The sequence below is a fragment of the Cervus elaphus genome, chromosome 22 (genome assembly GCF_910594005.1).
Source record: "Cervus elaphus chromosome 22, mCerEla1.1, whole genome shotgun sequence".
In the NCBI taxonomy this organism is placed as follows: Eukaryota; Metazoa; Chordata; class Mammalia; order Artiodactyla; family Cervidae; genus Cervus; species Cervus elaphus.
The window spans coordinates 49,448,751-49,470,389 of record NC_057836.1 but is presented as its reverse complement, the minus strand read 5'-3'; the positions used below and the strand labels follow the sequence as shown (position 1 = coordinate 49,470,389).

Below are 21,639 nucleotides of genomic sequence, written 5' to 3'. Positions count from 1 at the left end.
GTCACTTGCCTCCATTTGGCATTAATAAAAATTACTCAGCAACCTGCTAAACTGATTTATTAGATTTTAACTGAATGTCTATTAGAAGAAAAGAAAGTCTCCCTGATTTCCCAACACATTAAAGAACCGTATACAGTAAGCATGAAGAGGCAGTGGAAAGTAAGAAAATGTTAAATTTGCGTTGGCAAAAAAGCCAAGAGAAAAAGTTTGTTAAGCAAGGCTGGGCAAAAGCTTTGCTTTTTCCAGACCTTCACTTGTTATTTCAGTTTTCTATCTTATGTTTTCTAAAATTGAGAGAATGAAAAGGCTTTGACTTAGAGTAATAATAATAATACCTTGTACTCATGTAACACTTGAAACCGTCTAAAATCCTCTCTGCTAGTCTGAAGCTTCAAAGTCTGGATGTCTTTGGCTCCCTACTTTGCTTGATCCTTTTGAATGAAAGACTCCAGTGGGAGGGGAGAAGGGGGCTGATGGAGTTAACAGCGTGAGCCCCAAGATAAGGTATACGACACCAGACAGTCCTTCAGAGTGTCCTTCCAAAAAGAAATCCTGGCGACTCTTTAACCTTTGAAATCAAGGTGATTTTTGTCCACATAGACACCTCAGGAAGATTTTATTTAGTTTGCTTTTTGAAGAACAAATTTTGGTCTTTGGTAGCTAGCCAGTAACCCTCTGACCTTTCAGTAAATATCCAAGTAAAGCTTTGAAATTAGGGTTTTTAGTGTTTTATGGCCCAGAATAAAAATCTCCAATTCTGTTTCCAAATAGTGTAGCCTCAACACATTTTATTAAGCTCTCGACACATTCAGCCATGTGTATTTTGTAAAGTTCCTATGGTTATTGTTTTACAATAGCTGCTTCCAGAAGCATTGTAAGGGTTTCAATTAATCAGCCCTTTGTGTGCTTCAGACTATGCAAATTTATCACATCAAACCATTCAACTGCTCATGGGAAAGCCGTGTAAAAACTGTATTGTCTTCTAGCGCCTCCTCTCATTGAGAGTGATGTTTTAATAAGAAAGCTAATCAAGTTTTCTTATGCATTATTTATCTGTTAACATGTAAGGAAGAGCCGAATTAAAATTATGTCAACCGGGATATGGCAAGTGATGTGATAGATCTGGAAGCGATTCAACAACAGAACAAAGCTAATATGATTCAACAGGTTTTTTTTTTTTCTCCTCCCCTCCCCCTCGGGATTATTTAAGGTGGTGGTGTGGAGAATAAAAGAAGGTTAATTCAATAACTGGAAAGGGGGAAAGGAAGAAAGGAGTAACCAACCACCTGTGTTAGCCTTCCCATTTCGACTTAGAGATTTACATTTCTGAATATGTAAAGGCTTATCGAGATGAGTTTGTTCAAAGTAGAAACACTTCTTATTGAACACGAACAGTTCGAACTTGAAAGCATTCCTGCTGCTGCTTCGGCCCCATTTAGCACCATATTCATCAGCAGTAAGCTACTCTGCCCTGGAAATCCGCAGCCCAGGTCCTGTGAAGTCCTAAGTTATTACGAGACACCGTCCTGATCGCGTGAAATGATCTGCACGGCCCAGTGGAGGGAGCTGCCTTTCAGCCTCTTAAGCCACAGTTAGTGCCACTGCATCTGCCCCTTCCATCCATTCATTAAGTTGGTCTCCTTTGCCTTGCTAGTTTGCTTCCTGCTGAGAGTAATTAGGTTTCTTATATAATAATAATTCCTTGTGTTTAGCTGCCGCCTTTCTCTGAGGACCTGAAAATACCTCTCAGACATTAGCTCATCTGTTTTTGTAATACAATTTCCTCATGAGATAGATGCTAATTATTCCCATTCCAAAGACCAAACAATCAAGGCTCCCTGGAACGTGGTGCTTTACCCCCCAGGTAACAATATCAGTTGAATAGCACAAAGTAAGATCTCCTGCTTCCTTGATGCCCCGCGCTACACAGGTCTCAGCATCCAAGGGATGATGAGCCTTTTATAGATGGCACGTCCCCCCCCCCCCCACCCCACCCCCAGGTCTGAACCTCATTAATACTGGGCTTTGCAGTGATCACACCTTCCCCGAACACCAAGCCTCTTCCAGCACTGTGACCAATAGAGAAGCATGGCAGCATCATTTCACCTTCTCTTAGTGCTCAGAGTATGAAACTGGACAGAATAAATACCCTTGTCTAACCAGTACCCACAGAGAGTAAAAGTTGGCAGTGTAGACTCTGATCGGTGTTATTCCAGCAGGATCAGCTCTGCATCACTTAGAGCATTAGAATGTGGTGCGCTGAACTGGTCCGGGTGTTTTCGTGGTCAGCATTCAGTTGGGCTACTCTGCTCAGGGCAGCTCTGAAGCGGACCCAAGTCCTTGAACCTCTTCATATTCCCACCTCTATCACAGCACTTGTCACACAACCTGTTAATTGAGGGAAATGATTCTCTCTTTTTTTCTCAGAAAAGAAAGAGTAAAAGTATGTAGCAATCTGAAAGTGGTAAATTTAATTCTAAAGTATTTATACTTAGAAGGCAGACTTGCTGCATAAAATTTTTAAAAATTAAGAAGTGAAGCAGAATGTGATCTTAAGGGGAGACAGGCTGTCAGCAAAAGAGAAAAACCTTTTGCTAGTTGGTTCTCGGCATGTTAAAGTCACCCCAAAAATAGCTCTCAAGTTAAAGATGTTATGACAGTTTTTGTCTTTAGCCAGCTGTTACTTGATTTTCTGTCTCTGTACGGTAATATAATGCTTTAGTTTTTTTTTCCATATCTTCACTTTCTTACCTTCTCTCCCCCCGCCCCCGGCACCCCCCCCCCCCCGCCCCGTTTGGATTGAAATGGATCCATTACATTAAGACTAGTTTTTTGTTTTTTTTTTAAATCCACAAATGACTTTTGAACAACTGAGTTGCTGTTTATAATTAGAAATACTTTCTAAGAGTGATTTGTCAGATTGACTGGAATTTTGCTGGGTAAACCTATTCTTAAAATGATTTATGTGTTGTTCTGCAAGGCACAGAAATAGAAATAACAAATTGGCGTCAGAGCCTCCCCTGTCTGGACCATGACACGCAGCGTGGCAGCAGGTCCCCAGACTTGCCCTTCCCATGTGGCTTGGCAGTCAGACTTGCAGCTTCTTGGGACTCCCTAAGTTCTCCGCCTTTACAACTTGATATTAAGATGGATGGTGACGGAATCATATTTTATTGACTGGGTATCTAGAATCTTTCTGCTCTAACTTTCTGTGCTCCAGTTTGTCCCTCTTGTCTGTTTCCATCTGTTAAAAGTTCTGTAGTGTCATCTGTGGTCTGATTCCCACTTGGCCCCTGTGAGTGTGTTAAGTGTTCCAGGCCTGTTAAACTAGTGTATTTGTATTTCACTGCCAGGCAGTTGTGTTGTGAACAATGGGGTTGAGACACCAGCATGAGCCAGGGGATGAAATTTTATTTTAAAATCTGAAATGCTGCGTAAGCATTTAAGGTATGAATCAGTAATTGTTTCACAACAGCTTCCATTAGATATGGTTTATTTGTAGTCCATCCTCTTTTCAAGGATCCAGGGGAGTGTTAACACACTGAAGCGTACTGCATATCATTTACATTTTTAAACTAGCATTAAAGGAGAGTAACTTTAAAGAGTTCTAAATATCGGAGGAGATTTTTATGCCTCTGTTCCTGGAGAAGCCAAAGTTTTAATTTTTCATTTGAAAAATAAGAGGGGGGGAAAAAAAACCTTCCTGCTTTGATTAAAGATTTGAATAATTCTGAAACAGAAATACCTTTAAAAAAAAAAAAAAAAGTGTGGTTCTAAGATCGAGAACTCTCTCCCCCACCGCCTAATGAATTCAGTAAAATACAAAGTTTAAAAAATCATCTGTCTCATTTGAGATTCGAGATCATCAAATTCTGTCTAAATATTTTGTTTTAACTCCTAAGCTCATTACGGCTTCTTTGTGTTGACTTGTATTAAAATCTGTCAGCTATGGCTGGTCTCATAAGCACAGCCAGCGGACCAGAATAAGTTAATTATTTACTGTGTCACTAGTGCTCTTCATCTAATGAAATGCACAGCTGTGTTGGATCTGCAGTTGGGTGTGTAGCGCGCATTGTTCCGCGAGTCAGCAGAGGGTAGAAGCCGCAGTGATGGAGAGGCCTCCGTTCTTTCTGCTGTTCTGGCTTTCTGTGTCGATTTCATGGATCTTTTATCATTCACTTTCACACAAAACAAACAACACAGGCCTGTCTGCTATGGGAACCATCTTGGCATATAAAAGGGTTTTCAGAGCCTAAAGTAATTTTAAGTTAGCGAAGATTTAATTTTTGGCTTACAGGTGCCCTTGATTCAGATGTGGCCCCAGCAGTTCCTATTACGGAATGAAAAAATAAAAAAATAAAAATCTGTAAGTGACTTACATAACCAATACGTTTTTAAATTGCAATGTCAGAAAAGGGCTGGTAAGAAAATAACTTCCCAAGAAAGGAAGCTCTCTACCAAATATTAATCAGATCTCAAGCAGAGTTGTTGGATATTCAGATTTCAGGGGAGGCAGCACTGCTTTCGTTTTAATCCCAAAATGAAGTTAAATTTGCTTGATGAAACATGTCCCCTAAGACTGGGAATACAGAATGCAAATCATGTCTTTCTTTACCCTCCCCCAGTCTGAGTGTGTCCAGCTTCCGCCGGGGGGTTCCTGCACCTCCTGCTCCTCACTCCCACCTTCTCCTACCAGGCAAACGGGCAGCTTCCCCTAGAGCCGACGCTGGCATCCCCCTGTGAACTGCTGCGGAAGGGGGTGCTGAAGCTTTTCTTCGGTTTTGTTTTTAAGGGATGTAGCTGAGCCCTTCACCTCCTCACCAGCCAAAGTGACATTCTCACCCAAGCACATCCTGGGACTGGCCTCTGCAGGAATTGCTGTTTTTAACATTCTGTTCACTGCTAAACAATGTTGTTGTCGGTTGCACCTAGATTTACAATTTGATCTCTTTCAGAGTAGATTTCCCAGTAGCCCCAGTGTTTTGTCGGATAATTTCAGTGTAGACAAGATGGATTTTTGGAGAGAAGAAAAGAGAGTCACAGACTCTGCTTGATTTAAATTCTAACACATTGTAGCTGAATTTGCAGTCAAGTGAACTGACTATTTCTATGCTTGATGTAGGAAAGCATATGTTCTTTATGATAAACAATACAGTTTCAGCCAAAAAGCCAAGTAAAGTACCTACATGCTCTAGAATTCAGCTTCATAAACCTAATTACCATTATTGTTGGCAGTGACTGGAAATCTGAGTATTGATAACGGATGTCAGATAGATAAATGGTGCTCTTTTCCTTTAGACTTCAGGTCTTGGTGTTTATAACATGTCACACACAAAAAAAATCTCTTTTGAAATAGTTTGAGTAATTATGTAGAAACCAAACTGAGGAAAGAAACGTTTCTTTGAGGACAGTTTCTTTTTAATAGAGGCAGATGGTTGATAGCTTCATATACAAAGGAAAATAAATTTCATATTTTGAAATATTAAAGCATTTTTTCTTGCTCCAGTGCCATTGTACACTAGTTTTCTAATTCTGAATTTTGTAGATTGTGGTTAGCAATCTAAATTGTACTCTTGTATTCCTCCTATCAACAAAGAAGTCAGAGGAATTTAAAATTACTTAACTGGTAAGATTTTATAGGTTAGATTTTTAACTCTACAGGTTAGAATAATATTTAGGGAGTAATAAAGTACAACCAATTTAAGAAACTATCAGTAGAGTGCAGAGAGTTGGTGGGGTTTGGTTTTGTTTTCATGCTTAGAATTTCACGTCCAACTCTAGCCTTTTCTTCCAAGAATAATTTGGCATTTAATTTTCTTGTTCAACTTCACGACTTCAATCTGAGGTCCCTTTTCTGATGGGCTGTCAAGTATAGGAATTACAGTTCCTTAGGGCAGCTTAGGGGAAGCCAGGGGAGCCGGGGGGGAAATGAGCCCCCCAAGCTGGGGGCTCAGCAGCCAGTGGGTAAACCTGTCAGCACATCGGCCACGCACAAGTACTCCTTGTCCCAGGTTTTAAAACCACAATTTAAACACACCCCTCGCTCAGTCAGCCCTCTGTGTCTGGTGGTCAGAGAGCTCGCATTCCTGGGACCTGGGTACGGCGGATAGCACTCACGAGCTGGGTGACGCAGGGCGAGGCCGCTGCCGACCCGCAGCGTCGGGGCTCCTGACGGGCCAGGACTGCTGTCCGCTCTCCGCGGCTGGAGAGGCTGGGCCGGCAGCCGCTGGCTCGCTGTGTGCTGGGCCAGCAGGCCAGCCCGCAGGCTGCGGGGCCTTCCCGCCAGGACAGTCGTTTCAAACCGTTTGTCTAGCAGGGCGGTTGGAAGTTGCTTTTGTTAACTCCTGATAGAGACCACAGAGAAGGTTTGAGAGCAGCAGAGGTAGAGATGGCAGTGAGGAGATCCCGGTTCAGTTCTGTGCTCTTCCTTCCTGCCGACTGGCTGTATGAAGCCTGAAATCTCTCCCCCAGGTGTCTGCGGCTTGATCGTCCCTCAGGAAGACATGCCTTTCTGTGACTCTGGCATCTGTCCGGACATCATCATGAACCCCCATGGCTTCCCATCGCGAATGACGGTCAGTCTCTTTTTTAGAGACGCTGCTTTTAGGAAAGAGGGCAAGGCAGTTGGAGGAGATGGGACCCCGAAACTGATTTTCAGAAAGGGCCCTTTGAGCAAAAATAGGTTCCTGACCAGGTGGACTGATCTACCGAGGGGAGGCGGTGAGGTCTGGGCTGTTCTTCAATGGCAGTCTTCTGAGTGATGAAGTTACCCCCCAGCAAAAGACTCCGTCACATCAAACCTAATGCATCTCCCTCTCTGTGGTTGTCATTCGTCAGCCTGGCTCCACTACTGACCAGCTTTGGGACTTCAAAGTGGCTTAACCCCTTGTTCTTCAGTTTCCTCGTATACAAACAGAGGGAGATAATAGTATCTATCCCATTGGGGTTTTGGAGGCATAAACTGAGGTCACAGTAAGAGAGGATAAATATTTGCTGCTCTTAATTTGTCACTCTTATTAAGAGTAATAGTCTCATAATCTTTGGGGGAAGTAAGGCCAGAGCTAAATAAACCAACAGAATTCCTGCACCACAGGAAGGTGCTCACTCAAATCTGTTCGCATCACGCAGGTGGGAAAGCTAATCGAGCTGTTGGCAGGCAAGGCCGGTGTGTTAGACGGCAGATTCCACTACGGCACCGCTTTTGGAGGCAGTAAAGTGAAGGATGTGTGTGAGGACCTCGTCCGCCACGGTTATAACTACTTAGGGAAAGACTATGTCACATCTGGCATCACAGGGTGAGTGTGTGTTCAGACATCTTAAAGGAAAAGTATGATTTCATTAAAGTAAAAGTGTGGTAAGACATAAAAGTCCTTAAAATATACAGCGGGACTTTTTTAAGAAATCTGAAACAATAAAATCCAGGTTGGTGGTGGATGTGGCAGCTAAGCTCTGGTGGTCATGACTTTGCAACATGTGTGTCTCACATCAGCACTCTGCATGCTGTTCCTGATGTTGTATGTGAATTATATCTCAGTTAAACTGGGGAAGGGGAGAGAAGAAAAGTCCGAATTTAGAAAACTAGGGCTTCCCGGGTGGCTCAGTGGTAAAGAATTCGCCTGCCAGTGCAAGAGACACAGATTTGATCGCTGATCAGGGAAGATCCCACATGCCTCAGAGCAACTAAGCCCGCATGCCACAACTGTTGAGCCTGTGCTCTAGGTCCTGGAAGCGGCAGCTACCGAGCCCACGCGCCCCAGTTACTGAAGCCTGTGCACCTCGCGCCCGTGCTCTCCAAGAAAAGAAGCCTGCCCACTGCAGGGAAGAGTCGCCCCCACCTGCTTGCTGCAACGCGAGGAACGCCTGCAGAGCAGCTCGGATCCAGCACAGCCAACAACATAAACAAATAAATAAAAAAACTTTTTAAAATTAGAAACCTGATAAATTCAGGAATGCTGTTTTGCTGAGGAGGTTTTCATTTAAAAAGTAGAAAAGCTCTTATTTACTGAAGTAGGATCACTACACAACTTTTTTAAAGAACACATCAATTGTGTATAATAACAAAGTCTCTTAACTGTTGGCCTTTCTCTATACTTCTGTGATGAATTTCAGGTATTTTGTGCTCTGACAGATAGCCTGAGGCCTAACGTTTGCACATTCATTCACCAACAGCGTGTTAAACACCTAAGTATATAACAGTGAACAGAATAGACATGGTCCCTGACTTCTGCGTCTGACCATTGAGATTTGTTACTAGACATTAAGAGATATAGATGACTTTCTCAAATGATCTACCCAGACTGTAATAATGTAAATTTCTTTAGGTGTATCATGGTTGAGATATTATAGAAAATCACATTACAGGAAAAGTGATGGTTCATTTCAAAAATGATTCAGTGAAATAGCTAAGGTCCATTTCAAAAGAAAAGTTGTCATTGCTCAACTGATCGTTTTACTCTTTGCTCCTCATTCAGAAATAATGCAGTAGTTGACCAGAAGGTGTGTAGAACTGGTGACTCAGTTTGGCGGACCTTCTGAACATAATTTTACTGGAAGATTTGAATGGGTTGTGCTCCGCTTCCTGTGAACAAAACTGTAGACTCTGTCTACACCACCTTCTCCAGTGCCCCCAGCCAAGCCATTCATCTCAGTGGCAAAGTTTGAGAAACATTGTTTTAGCATGTTAGTTGAAAGTTCCATACAGGACTTACAAACATATTCACCCACCAGCTTTCATCTCTTGTCACATTTCTGAGCATAGTTAAGTGGGAAAAGTGCATATGGATTTATTCAGTTAATGATAGAATGGCATTAGGTGACAGAATTCTAGAAATTCTACCATGAAGAGCCATACAATGGAGAAATAGAATCATTTATTATTAAAAGCTGGAAAGAAAGGGGGTCAGTCTGACCCCCTTGTACAGCTAAGAAAACTGAGATGGAGAGGTCATGCAGTTACTTTGTGACAGGCCGAGGATGAGAATAGTGTCTCCTGACACCCTGTACTGTCTTCCAAAAATCTGGCTGTACTTAAGCCTGCAGAATGGCTTGATAGATGCAAACGTCTTTGCTGGTGATGCTGAAAGCATTGTAAGATGTGTACCGTGCAAGCAAGGGCAGGTGCTTTTTGTGTCCTGTCTGCTGTGTCTGTTGCTTTCTTTGCTCTTTCCACTCTTCTATCAGGCTGTGGCCCAAAAGTTACTTAGTAGGGAAAGCCCTGGATTTGAATCACTGTACTACTCACCAGCTCTTATTTAGCCCTCTGTGCCTATTTCTTCATCTTAAACATAGGGGAGACAGTCTCTCCCTTCCTAGACTGTGTTATGGATTAAGTCATGAGTTACATGGCACATACTAGATGCTTCCTTTCTTTTGAGGAAGAAGTTCTGGGGTAGTTGAAAATGTTTTTAAAGGCATCATTCTGGCTGCTCTTGCTCCAAACTGAAGAAAAAAGCTTTCTACTGTCAAAGCATTTAAATATTCACTCTCTTTTGAAACTTTTAGCCCACCTTTTCTAAAGGCCCATGAGTCAGCTCTGTGGCAGATGTTGGCCAAGTACCAGCTGTGTGCCAGGCAGTCAGGGCAGGGACCGCAGTGGCAAGGAGACGACGTGCTTATCCTGCAGAGTTTACTTCTCCTGGGGAAGAGAGGCGGTAATCAGAGAAATAACAAATGTATGTTGTAATACCAAACAGTGACAGATACTCTAAAGAAAATATTACCTAGGTGAGAGCTGAGACAGTGGGCTGGCACTGTGATGCTGGGGTGCGAGGAGGACCCCATCAGGGTGCATCTCTCTGAAGAGGTGGCATATTTGACAGAGCCACATGAATACCTGGTGAAAGAGTGTTTCAGGCAGAGGGGACAGTGAGTGCAAAGGCCCAGTGTTGCTGAAGTAGAGTTGTGTGGTGGGGAGAGGGAATAGAAAATGAGTCAGGTGGACAGGAAGCAGCTTGTGTTTTTCCTTGTGGCTATGATACACAGTTTGGGTGATAACAGATTCTGAATGTAATGGGGAACCACTGGGAATCGAGAGCAGAAGAATGACCTGCTGTGAGCTCTGTTTTAGAAGGAATCGCTCTGGCTTACTGTGTAAAGAATAGATTGTTGAGAGATTGTAATGGAATCTGTTGTAGAAGCAGAAAGATAGATCAGAGGATTGTCTGCAGTGGTCCAGGCAGGAAAGGAGGGTGACTTGACAAGGGGGGCAACCGTGAAAGAAGGGCTGTCCTGTACACACTCTTTCACAACCTGTTTACATTTTTTTCACTATTCTTTTTAATTGAATGACTCTTTTAATTTTACAGTGCTTTATGATTTTCAAAAGTTTCACACATGGTTTCATATAATCCCATAATAACCCTTTTTCTCCTACCCCTATATTGCCCTTCTCTCTCTGCTCTCCCCACTGGTAACCAGTAGTTTGTTCTTTATATCTATGAGTCTGGTTCTTTTTTGTTTTATTTACTAATTTGCTACAATTTTTAGATTTCTACATATAAGTGATATCATATGGTATTAGACTTTCTCTGGCTTTTTCACTTAGCATCAGGCCCTGCAAGTTCACCTGTGTTGCTGCAAATGGCAAAATGTCATTCTTCTTTATGCCTGAGTAGCGTTCCGTCTTATAGATATACCACATCTTCTTTACCCACTCATCTGTTGATGGACACTCAGATTGCTTCCATACCTTGGTGACTGTAAATAATTTAAAAGTTTTGTTCAGAAACACCGAAGACCCCAAAGAGCCAAAACAATCTTGAGAAAGAAGAGTAGACCTGGAGGAATCACTCTCCCTAACTTCAGACTGCACTACAAAGCTATAGTAATCAAACAGTACGGTGCTGGCGTAAAAACACACAGGTCAGTGGGACAAGAGGGAATCCCAGACTTAAGCCCACACACTGCGGTTAATTAATCTGTGACAAGGGAGGCAAGAATATACGGTGGAGAAAAGACAGTCTTTTTAATAAGTGGTGCTGGGAATACTGGACAGCTACATGTAAAAGAATGAAATTAGAACAAACTCTAACACCATACACAAAACAAACTTAAAATGGATGAAAGACTTAAATGCAGGACCAGATACTATAAAACTTCAAGAGAAAAACATAGGCAGAATACTCTTTGACATAAGTTGCAGCAATGTTTTTTTAAATCCATCTCCTAAAGCAAAGGATACAAAAGCAAAAATAAGCAAATGGGACCTAATTAAACTGAAAAGTTTTTGCACAGCAAAAGAAACATCAATAAAACAAAAAGATAATCTAATGAATGGGAGAAGATATTTGCAAATGTTAAGACTGATACGTGGACAGGGTTAATATCCAATATATAAAAACAGCTCATATGGCTCAACATTAAAAAAAACAAAAACCTGATTAAAAACTGGATAGAAGAACTGAATAGACTTTCTCCAAAGAGGACATGCAGATGGCCAACAGGCACATGAAAAGATATTCAGCATTGCTAGTTATCAGGGAAATGCAGATCAAAACCATAATGAGCTACCACCTCACACCTGTCAGAATGGCTGTCATCAAAAAGAACAAAAATAATAAATGTTGGTGAGGATGTGGAGAAAAGGGAGCCGTTGTACACTGTTGGTGGGGATGTAAATTGGTGCAGCCACTATACAAACAGTATGGAGATGTCTGAAAAAGCAAAAAATAAAAACTACCATATGACTCAGGAATTCCATTCCTGGTTGTATATCCAAAAAAACCAAAACCACTAATTTGAAAAGATACATGCACACAGTGTTCATAAATTTTTATTTCTTAATTGAACAGTATATCTTTTATTGCATCTGTGGTACTTTTATATTTTCAGTTGTAGCATTTTGTTCACTGCAGTCTGAAAGTCACTCTCTTGCCCATTCATTCAGTCATAAACTCATTCAAAAACAGATTAGGACCTGCCAGTGATGAGTCCTAAAAAAGGCTGTCTCTTGTTAGTCCAAACTTAGTTCTTAACCTAAAACTCTGACCTTTCTTGCAGTGAGCCCTTGGAAGCATACATCTATTTTGGCCCTGTGTACTATCAGAAACTGAAACACATGGTGCTTGATAAGATGCATGCCCGGGCCCGGGGACCAAGAGCTGTCCTTACCAGGTAAGACAAAAGCATTTATAATGTAGTCAAGTCTACATTGCATTTCTCAGATGTAGCAGTAGGCAGATGTCAAAATTTAGGGTGTTGGGCATCGACAAAAATCACATGTCTGATTAACGTGAGAAAATAGCCACCAATTGAAAATCAGTTCGTAGGTAAGCAAACCCATGGAAGGTCTTGCCAGTAGTCTCCTAACAAAGTCGTTTATCCTGCACCAGTTGGGGCTTGGGTCCCTAACCTTTTAAAGTATTCTCTAGCCCAGCAGATACGTAAACCACAGGGAGTCCATTTAGGGGCCAGTAGGGGGCCAGTTCTCATACAAGAAGGAACGGCCTGAGTAGGACACACAGAACCTTCCCAGTCTCTGGGGAACCTCCCATCTGGCTCAGGAACTCCATCCTTCCAGGGGATTCCTGATCTATTCCAAATTTTATAGAAAACTCTGTCTGCTTCTTTCCATGTTTAATTTATATCTTAACAGTAAAGCTCCTCTCTGGAGCCCTGGCAATGACTATTAGGGACCCAGGTTTCTTCCATAGCGTGTTCTGCTTAGTTTTTCTATTTTTAAATAACAGAGAACTGAGACATCTTTGAAAATACTCAAAAGGCTTTCTCCCCTGATTTGAGAACTATACTGTGCTGATAATGATGATAGTGATGGTGATGGTAATGCTAGCACTGCTGTTTTATGTGATTATATGTTAACTTATATCACAGAAGATTGTGTAATTATTGTTTCCATCTAATAATAATATTAGCAGCCACTTGGGTTACGTCTCTTCTTACTGAAGGCTCTTCGGGATAGATTGTCTTACATGTGTTTGTTTTTTTTTTTTTTTTCTTACATGTGTTTTTACAAATGAGACTGAGGCTGAGTAGCATGCTTTTGGTCACTGTCTACAAGCAGTTTGACAAATATCATACAATATCACTTACATGTGGAATCAAGAAAAATGGTACAGATGGGCTTATTTGAGAACCTACTGTATCGCACAAGGATCTCTATTCAGTGATCTGTGGTGACCTAACTGGGAAGGAAATCCGAAAAAGAGTGGATATATATATGTATATATAGCTGAGTCACTTTGCTGTACGGCAGAAACTAACAATGTTATCAAGCAACTATACACCAATAGGAAATTAATTTTTAAAATTAGAAGCAGTTTGAATCCAGGTGAGCCCTGCTCTGAAGCCTTGCGCTCTCAGCCAGCGTGTGATGCCGCCTCTGTTTGTTTAGTACAAACACATTTGTCTGATTTCTCCCAAAGGCAGCCCACTGAAGGTCGGTCTCGCGATGGTGGTTTGCGTCTTGGAGAAATGGAACGTGACTGTTTAATCGGTTATGGAGCCAGTATGCTTTTACTAGAGAGACTAATGATTTCAAGTGACGCCTTTGAGGTTGATGTCTGTGGGCAGTGCGGACTTCTGGGGTACTCCGGCTGGTAAGTGGATACCACATGTCTCTCACACCACGTCCCTCGCCTCTTAAATCACAGCTAGTGTTTCACCCTGCATCTTTCCCACATATTCTCCAGCCTTCCCCATCCAGGCATTCCGGAATTCAGGATTCTGTATGTACGTGCTTAGTTTGTCTGCCTAATATTCTGCTCTCTACGACCACTAGAGTTTAAACTCCCAAGATGACTTTGTCTTCTTTTTAATGTTATCTCAAGTACCTTTTATAACGCTATTCACCTGTAAATACTAGCAGATTCAGAATTACAGCATATTTTAACTAGTATCCTTCAATAGAAGACCGTGTCAAATGCCCTGGTTTAACCTCAAACCCGAAGAACCAGGTATGTTGCCCCAGCTCTTAGAGCAAATTGGTGACAGAGCCGGGACCTTGTCTGTACCCTCTCTGCTTTACACTTGGCCTGTGAATTCCTTGAAGTCAGAGACCACGTCTGTCTCAGTTTTTCAGTCAACAAACATTGAGTAAGAATCAGCCACATGCCAGACACTGTTCTAGGCCCCAGAGTTACAGTGGTGAGTAAGACAGATGAATGGCTGCTCCCGGGAGCTTGTCAGCTCCCCTTGTCTTCTGGCTCATTCTATCTCCACTCTGCCTTCTTTACCTCTGCTTCTCCAGCCTGGGACCTTTTTGATGCTAAATAAAATATAATTGCTTAGGGTTATCCATAGGTAAATTGCATAATTCATAAAGTTTGTGATTTCTGTGTTGAGTTCGGTACACAGGCCAGTTAAAACGTGATACTCCGTATTTTTTGTTTGTGCTCATTTTCCTCCTTGTACTGGTTCTGCTCTACCACTGCGGAGCAGCTGCTCTCCTTGGGTTAGTCGTGATCCAGAGCCCTGAAATACCCCTGCAGGCAGGAGGGCCAGCAGTTCCCTGGTGTTTACTCACACTTCTGCCAGAGATGAGGTCTAGCAAGGTATAAGGCAGATGCTGTGGGACAGGAAATAGCCTCAGCTCCCTCACCCACCCGCGCAGAGCCCCTTTCCCCACTGAGTCCCCCTTCAGAGCCTCCTTCCAGAGAGAGCCCCAACTTTTTGCCGTCTGTCGCTGCCAGTTTCTTGATGAATGAAAGCAAATCAAGAGTTGGAATGAGTGAACTTCTTTGAACACAGTGTATATACCTTGCTAGTTACACGACAAAACCCTTTAGCCAATTATTTTATGATTTTTTTTTTTTTTGGTGTAAATTATTTGAGAAGGAGTCGTCTGTTTCTTCTTGTCTGTGAAAAGATCGTTTCATATTAAAAAACCAACACAAGAGGTGGCTGTTTGCACTTTGTTCCTTTCCTACGATGGCAGAGAGGAGGTGACAGTCTTCTAAGCATAAGCCTGGGCGTTGCTTTTATCAGTGACATGGGAGGGGGTGTTTCAATTCTGAGATGTCTGTTTGTCTTTTGAAATGCATATTGAGTTTGCTTTTTATTGTTCTGGCTGTGTAGCACACCAACAAATGTGTAATAGCGAGATGCCTGGAACTAGTTGCACTATGCTTAAGTCTTCTAATTTGGTGCAAGGATTTTTTTTTTTAAGCTTAACCTACAAACACGTATTTCTCATATATATGGAGACAGGGAAGTTCAAGATCAAGGTATCAGCAGATGTTCTGTCTGGAGAAGGCCTACTTCCTGGTTCGTAGACAGCCATCCTCTGGCACAAGGATCTCAAAGTAATTTATTTTGAAAAGATGGTGCAGGGGAATCATTTTATTAAGAACAGGGATCATGAGACTTCAGAGAGTTTCCTTTTCTTCTCCATTCTCCCCACATTCCCTCCTGTGCCTCCCACTCAAAGAAGAGAGAGAGTGTGTGTGTGACAGGGAAGAGAGAGAGCAAAAAAGAACGGAAACAGTAGATGAGCTTCATTCACACCCTTTGAAAACCTTCCCCTGTCTTCCGCTAAATACTCGGGGAAACTTGTAAGCCGTGGCTGATCTCCTCGTTCTTCTGTTAAATTCTCACCTCTGGTGCTTCAATTCTGTCTCATTTAGAGATCGTTTGATGGCAGTGCCTAATTTTGAAGCTCATATGTTCAATGTGTATTGTATTTGAAATCCCTTGAAAGAGGACTAACTCAGGTTATACAGTTTAAGGGTCTTTACTGTAATTAAACAGACCTGGATATGCCGTAGGTCTGATTCTGAGTGGCCTGCGTATACCCTTGTTCCCAACAGAAAAAAATAAAATCGTCACCCACTCTGGGAGTCTGCACCCTCCTCGTGCTGCTGCCTAGCAGAGGGGCCTAACGATGCTGTCGTTTTCCGGTCCTTACCTGATGAGGCACGCTGGGTTGTGTGGGAGGGGGCACGGGGCATTTGTTGGAGGAAGTCGCTCTTTAATGAACAGCACAATGGAGGCTGAGTAATTAGAGCGGTTCAGAACCTTGAAACTGGCCTTTTGTCAGTGATTTGCACATTAGTAAGGCATTGCTATGGGGATGTTTACAGCAAGACTGTTGTTCTGCAGAAGACAGGAGGGCGTAAGTCACAAAAGAGAGGAAAACTGCCGAGAAAAGAAAATCCCTATTCAGATAATTAGCTCGTAGAGGATATTCTACTGGACAGTCATTCCTCATGTGAAGCCACAACCTCCTTCCACTGCCTTCACCTTAAAAAATCAGTTTCTTTTCTTGTTTGGGTCAAGTCTCTTCCTTTGGAACTCTTTCAGAAATAGGGTAAAACATTGTATATTTTTATTTATGTGTGTTTTATCTATATATGTGCATGTTTTATCTGTATATATTTATGCATGTATATATGTGCATTGGAACATCTTAAATGATGAGAAATATTTAATAATAGAGAAGATTAGTGGAGATTTTGGATTATGAATCAGCACATATGGAAACTTTAAACAGCTGAGCTTGGATTAAAGTCACAGGGTAATGTACTGGTCAGGTACTGTACTGGTCAGGAGAATCAGCAAGACATTCCCCCAGTTAAATCCATTTCTCCAGTTTAATTAAAGCATGAACATGATTTCCGAATAAATTAGATCAACCCAGGCACATTTAAAAACATAATTCATAAAATGTAATGCATTAATGAGGTCTTCAGGTAATCTTTTAGGAAAAAGTCATCCATAATGTTCTGTTATTAGTGTTGATGGAATCAGATCTCCACAGTGCTTGTTAAGGTCTCTTCAGGTCCTCTGGTGGGGACCCAGGCATGGGTCCATCGTGACTTGTCATTTTTCCCTCCACCTCTCCTTGGAAAGTTCATATCTGCATAGTCACCCACCATCTCGTTCAAATTCTCAACCTTAATGCTTTGCTTTTCTAAAATTAATGAAGCTTTATTTTACTGATGGCAAAAATGATCCCTGAATATTTTTGTAATATTCAGTTTTAAAAAATACATATATATAGAAAAAATACAAATTGTCACGTTTGTGACAGTACAAATTCCTGCCACCCACAGATGACCACTGTCAACATTTTAGTGACCCTTTGGGGACATTTCTGTTTGCCAATAGTTCTGTGGTTTAGTTGCTAAGTCGTGTCCGACTCATGGACTGTAGCCCACCAGGCTTCTCTGTCCATGGGATTCTCTAGGCAAGAATGCTGGAGTGTGGGTTGCCATTTCCTTCTCCAGATAGTTCTGTACCCTTTTTTATTTTAAATCATGAACCCCTTTGAGATTCTGATAGTAGCATAAAAATAAAATTATATACACCAGAAAATCTTGTTACAGATGATTTTGGAAACTTCATACATTTACTGAAACCCGTCTGAGAACCCCCCATGTAATCATGCTGTTAAGTAGACTGCTTTTTCACTCCACGCTATGTCCTGGACACCTTTACATTTCATTAATCTGGGTCTGGCTGCACAGGGTTCTTCTGCATAAATGTCCTGTAATCATAGAACCGGTAATTTATTGAACATGTGAGTTCTAGCTTTATGCTGTTATAACCAGTTTGACCATGAACATTCTTGTGCCACTTTTGTGATTACTCAGTGAAATGACACGCACCTCTTCATGTTTAACTCATGTTGTCTTATTTCTCTGGTCTGCCGATCACTAAGGAATCTCCCTCCAGCCCCCCGTCAGCACTGACTTCTAAGCCATGTTTGCTGTCTCTCCTACATTCATTTTGCACCCTGTTACCTGGGAAGATCCAGTTTTCTACCTGTTAAGTTTCAGGATATGTACTGGAAATCTGTTGTCCCAGGTACCCCAGACCCTTGAGGTACAGGGTGAGGTCCTATTTTGGTCTGAAACCTAAGAGAATAATTCAGTTTCTCCCCTGGGACCCTTCTTCCATTGTAGCCATTGATTAAGATCTAGGTTCAGTTCACTGGCTTTTCCTGAAGAAAGAGAAAAGAAAACTAATTGAAAGAGCAGACGTGTTGCCTCAGAGCGGGTGCTGTTGTGAAGATAAAGTGGGAACACATGAACACACACAGGAATCAGTGCATTGTGAGTGCAGTGGCCTCCAGGACTAAGGAAAATATCTGTGCTTGAAGAGCCCTGGAAAAATAAGTAGCATTTGACTGGACACCACCTTCCTATATGAAAGTCTTCTCTTGCTCATCACACTTGAAGCATTTCAGTGACAGAGAGCAAATTGAGCATCTTGTCTAGAATTATATAGAGCAGCAGTAGCTTTTCAGCTACGGGGATAGGGACTAAATTGTTTTGAAATTCTTTCAACAACAAAGACTAAATCTGAGTAACTTTCAGATGGTTCAGATTTCTGGGCCTCATTCAAAACAAGTATATAGGCAGATATTTTGCATTTTAAAGAGAAGGGTCTAGAAGTGTGGATGCAATTGATTAAAAGTATGTGCTTTTAAAACTGGGGGAGTGGTACTTGGTTTTTTTTTTTCTTTTCCTGCCTTGGATGCTTCTTTTTATTCCGGGGGTGTATACATACATATTTGGAGAAGGAAATGGCAACCCACTCCAGTATTCTTGCCCAGAGATTTTCATGGATCGAGGAGCCTGGCGGGCCACAGTCCATGGGGTTGCAGAGAGCCGGACACCACTGAGTGACTCACACTTTGACGCGCGTACGTACAGGTTTGACAGTGTGAATGAACGCTGAGGACTAGGACGCGCGCGCTCGGTAGGGTGGCCGTGGGGGGGCGCAGGGCGCGTCTCCCCCTCCGCGCTGCCTCCGCCCCTGGGTGCTGCCCCTCTAACGCAGCTGACTTGGGTTTCAGGTGCCACTTCTGCAAGTCGTCCTGCCACGTGTCCTCACTGCGCATCCCGTACGCCTGCAAGCTGCTGTTCCAGGAGCTGCAGTCCATGAACATCATCCCCAGGCTGAAACTCTCCAAATACAACGAGTAGGAGGGGCCAGATGGTTATGTAAAGAGAACAGGCGATACGTCCAATGCAGTGGAAAGCAGAAGAGATGAGGACCACCTCTTCAAACAGCCTTTGAATTGTTCTCTCTCTCAAAAAACACTAACCACATAATTGATGGAGAGGTTTTTTTTACACATTGGGAGACTTGGCTGAACATCCTCCATCAAGGAGCCTTATGCCACGGGAGAGGTGCCAACGATACGGACTCTAGTGAAGTCTCTTGTCCATATACCAAATGTGATTCACAAGTGGATGTGAACTAAAAGATAAACTTATTTATGTTCTGGTATCTTGAAATTTACTCATTAGAAAGACCTTCCTTCTTAAGAAAGTAATGTTTAGGGTCAAAGAAAACTCAAGATTCTTAGGAAACAGGAAGAATCTGTTTGAGTTGGTTGACTCCTTTGTCCAGGAGGCTGTTCTGAGCTGTGTCTGTAGGAAAGACAACAGCAGGAAGCTGAGAGGATAAGCGGGGTCTGTCTTGTCTGGTGCAGTGGGGGGATAAATTTTCCCAACAATTGAATCTTGTCTTTATACACCCAACTTTTTAATTCTATTAATAAATGTCTTCCTACCCTCTTAAATTTACCAAGGATGTCACTTTTTCTTAAGGACTAACTGCTACTCTTCTAAACCCCCATGATACATGCAGTAACATTTGTTGAGTATCTGAAAATAATTCCATGAATGCTTTGTTAAGTTTTCCATCCTTTCCATTCCTGCCAGGATGTTTAGCTGTTCATTTGGTTTTTAATCAGACAGCACTCTTCATCTGATTCTATAATGGGTTGTTCTTAATTGCTCTGCCCCGAAGCCAGATAAGTACTTGTGTTAGGGTTGTTTATAAGTCAGAAAAGCTTTGGTTAATGACCCAAGGCCGGGTCCCCAGCATGTCACATTCAACCTGTGCCACAGAATATTAGTAGGGTTCTAGAATCAAGGTCCAGAGTCAGATAAGGTTGAGAAACATGGTGTATCCACGTTAAACTGCCATGGACTTGTTCAGAGGCTTTCCCGAGCTACTGTGTGCTGGGACTCTGAAAGAGGGAGCCAGGCTGGTCACTGACATGGGAAGCCAAGCTTGACAGTCTCACTCAGGTCCTGGAGGTTTCTTAGGATGGACTGCAGGGGAGCAGACCTTCTCCAGCCATCTCCACGTGTCTCTGTTCCCTTCAGGGACTGGGTAGGATTTACAAAGGCAGAGGGGTTTGAATGCCCAGATCTCTCGCTTCAGCTGGTGGTTCCTTCTTTGCGTGTGGCTTTGTTGTCCTCAAGAGTGTCAGTGCCTGAAGATGACTCTACTAGATTCAATGCGTGTGTCCTGCAGTTCGTGGGCTGTTTAAGGAGCTTTGTACGGTAACTTTGACTATTTCCTGTTACATACATGACAACTCCACTATCAACCCTGCTAAAGATGCCGTAGCCCTGCCCCATGAGGCTCGCCACGACAGTGACCCCTGGGAGGAGCTGCTGGCGTGGGGGCTCCATCACATCCCCAGTGTGAGACCCTGTCCTGAGGATAGAAAGGGCAGGACACAACTGCTGCCCCAAGGGGCTCAGAGCCCAGTAGGGAGACCAGACGCCACTAGTCATGGGACACTGCCCGTCAACCAGTGCTGAGGCTTAACCCAGCAGTGCTGAGGGTTAGCTGTGCTCTGAAGTTTCCGAAACAGCCCAAGAAGCTGAAGCTCCAAGTGGCTGACTCACCCAGCGCCCCCCACCCCAACTGATGGGGAACAGTAGGGGCCTGGAGACCAGGGTTCCTGATTTGGAGGGCTCACTTTGGGTGTCATCCATGATTCTTATTTCTTTTTTTTTTTTAATTTTTTTAGTTGTGGTGAAATTCACATAAAACGTGCTATTTTAACCAATAACTGTACAGGTCCGGGGCACTCAGTACATTCACATTGTGCAGCTCTGATCATCATCCATAGGATTCTATTTTTCAGCCACTAAATGTGGCAGTCTTTTTTTTTTTTTTAGACTCAGGTGCCACTGAGTATTTGAATGCTTAAACTTCTTTTTTCAAAAACAGTTCAGTCCTGAAGGGAGTTAGCTAGGAAGTTCCCAGTTCTCCAAGTTAACAAAGATCTAGAAAGTGTGGGTTCCAAACTGAGACCTCCTTAGAGCAAAAAATTGTGTCAGGTTGGTAATTTCAAAAACCAGCAGATACTCCATTTATTTGAATAACTAGTTGACCGAATAATATTTTGATGAAAAGAACCCAGAATTGATATTAGCTCCACTATACTTTATTTGTAAGTTCCTTATATAAAAAAATGACCAGTTAGATTTCCATTTCCAGTAATGATAGAATAACCTTTTGCAGGCCACCCTCGAAGTGCCTTTTTCCCTCCGGGCTTTGCCAGGCTAGAATTGGCTCAAGGATAAAAGGCTAAAATGCCAGGCCAAAGCCACTGCAAGACTGCACCCCTTTTCTGAACTTTGGTGAGTCCAAGGGCTGGGGAGACAAAACTGTGGGCTCGGTGTGGCCAAGAGGACAGGCCTAGAAAGGCCAAGATCCCAAATAGAAAGCAAGCTCCCTGAGGCGAACCCAGCTTCTCCACCACTTTTCCCCTCGTAGTAGTCTGCTCTGGATGCCGCAACTGGATGCCACAGACCGGGCGGTTACACAATAGACATTTATTTTCTCACAGTTCTGGAGATTCAGAGTCCAGGATCAAGGTGCTGACAGGTTTGGTCTCTGGTGCAGACGCTTGTTTCTTCCTGGCTGCAG

General features: G+C 42.6%; 1 protein-coding gene across 1 annotated transcript in view; it reads left to right on the top strand.

Moving 5' to 3' along the window:
* The window catches only part of POLR3B (RNA polymerase III subunit B), a 109,896-nt gene extending 90,406 nt beyond the window's left edge, over positions 1 to 19,490 (top strand). Inside the window, exons 24-28 of the mRNA XM_043880705.1 lie at positions 6,472 to 6,575; positions 7,129 to 7,295; positions 11,998 to 12,111; positions 13,380 to 13,553; positions 18,755 to 19,490. Of these exons, the coding sequence (XP_043736640.1) occupies positions 6,472 to 6,575; positions 7,129 to 7,295; positions 11,998 to 12,111; positions 13,380 to 13,553; positions 18,755 to 18,884 (689 nt within the window). The 3' untranslated portion in view covers positions 18,885 to 19,490. The remainder of the gene's footprint in view (positions 1 to 6,471; positions 6,576 to 7,128; positions 7,296 to 11,997; positions 12,112 to 13,379; positions 13,554 to 18,754) is intronic.
* The last annotated feature ends 2,149 nt before the right edge of the window (positions 19,491 to 21,639 follow it).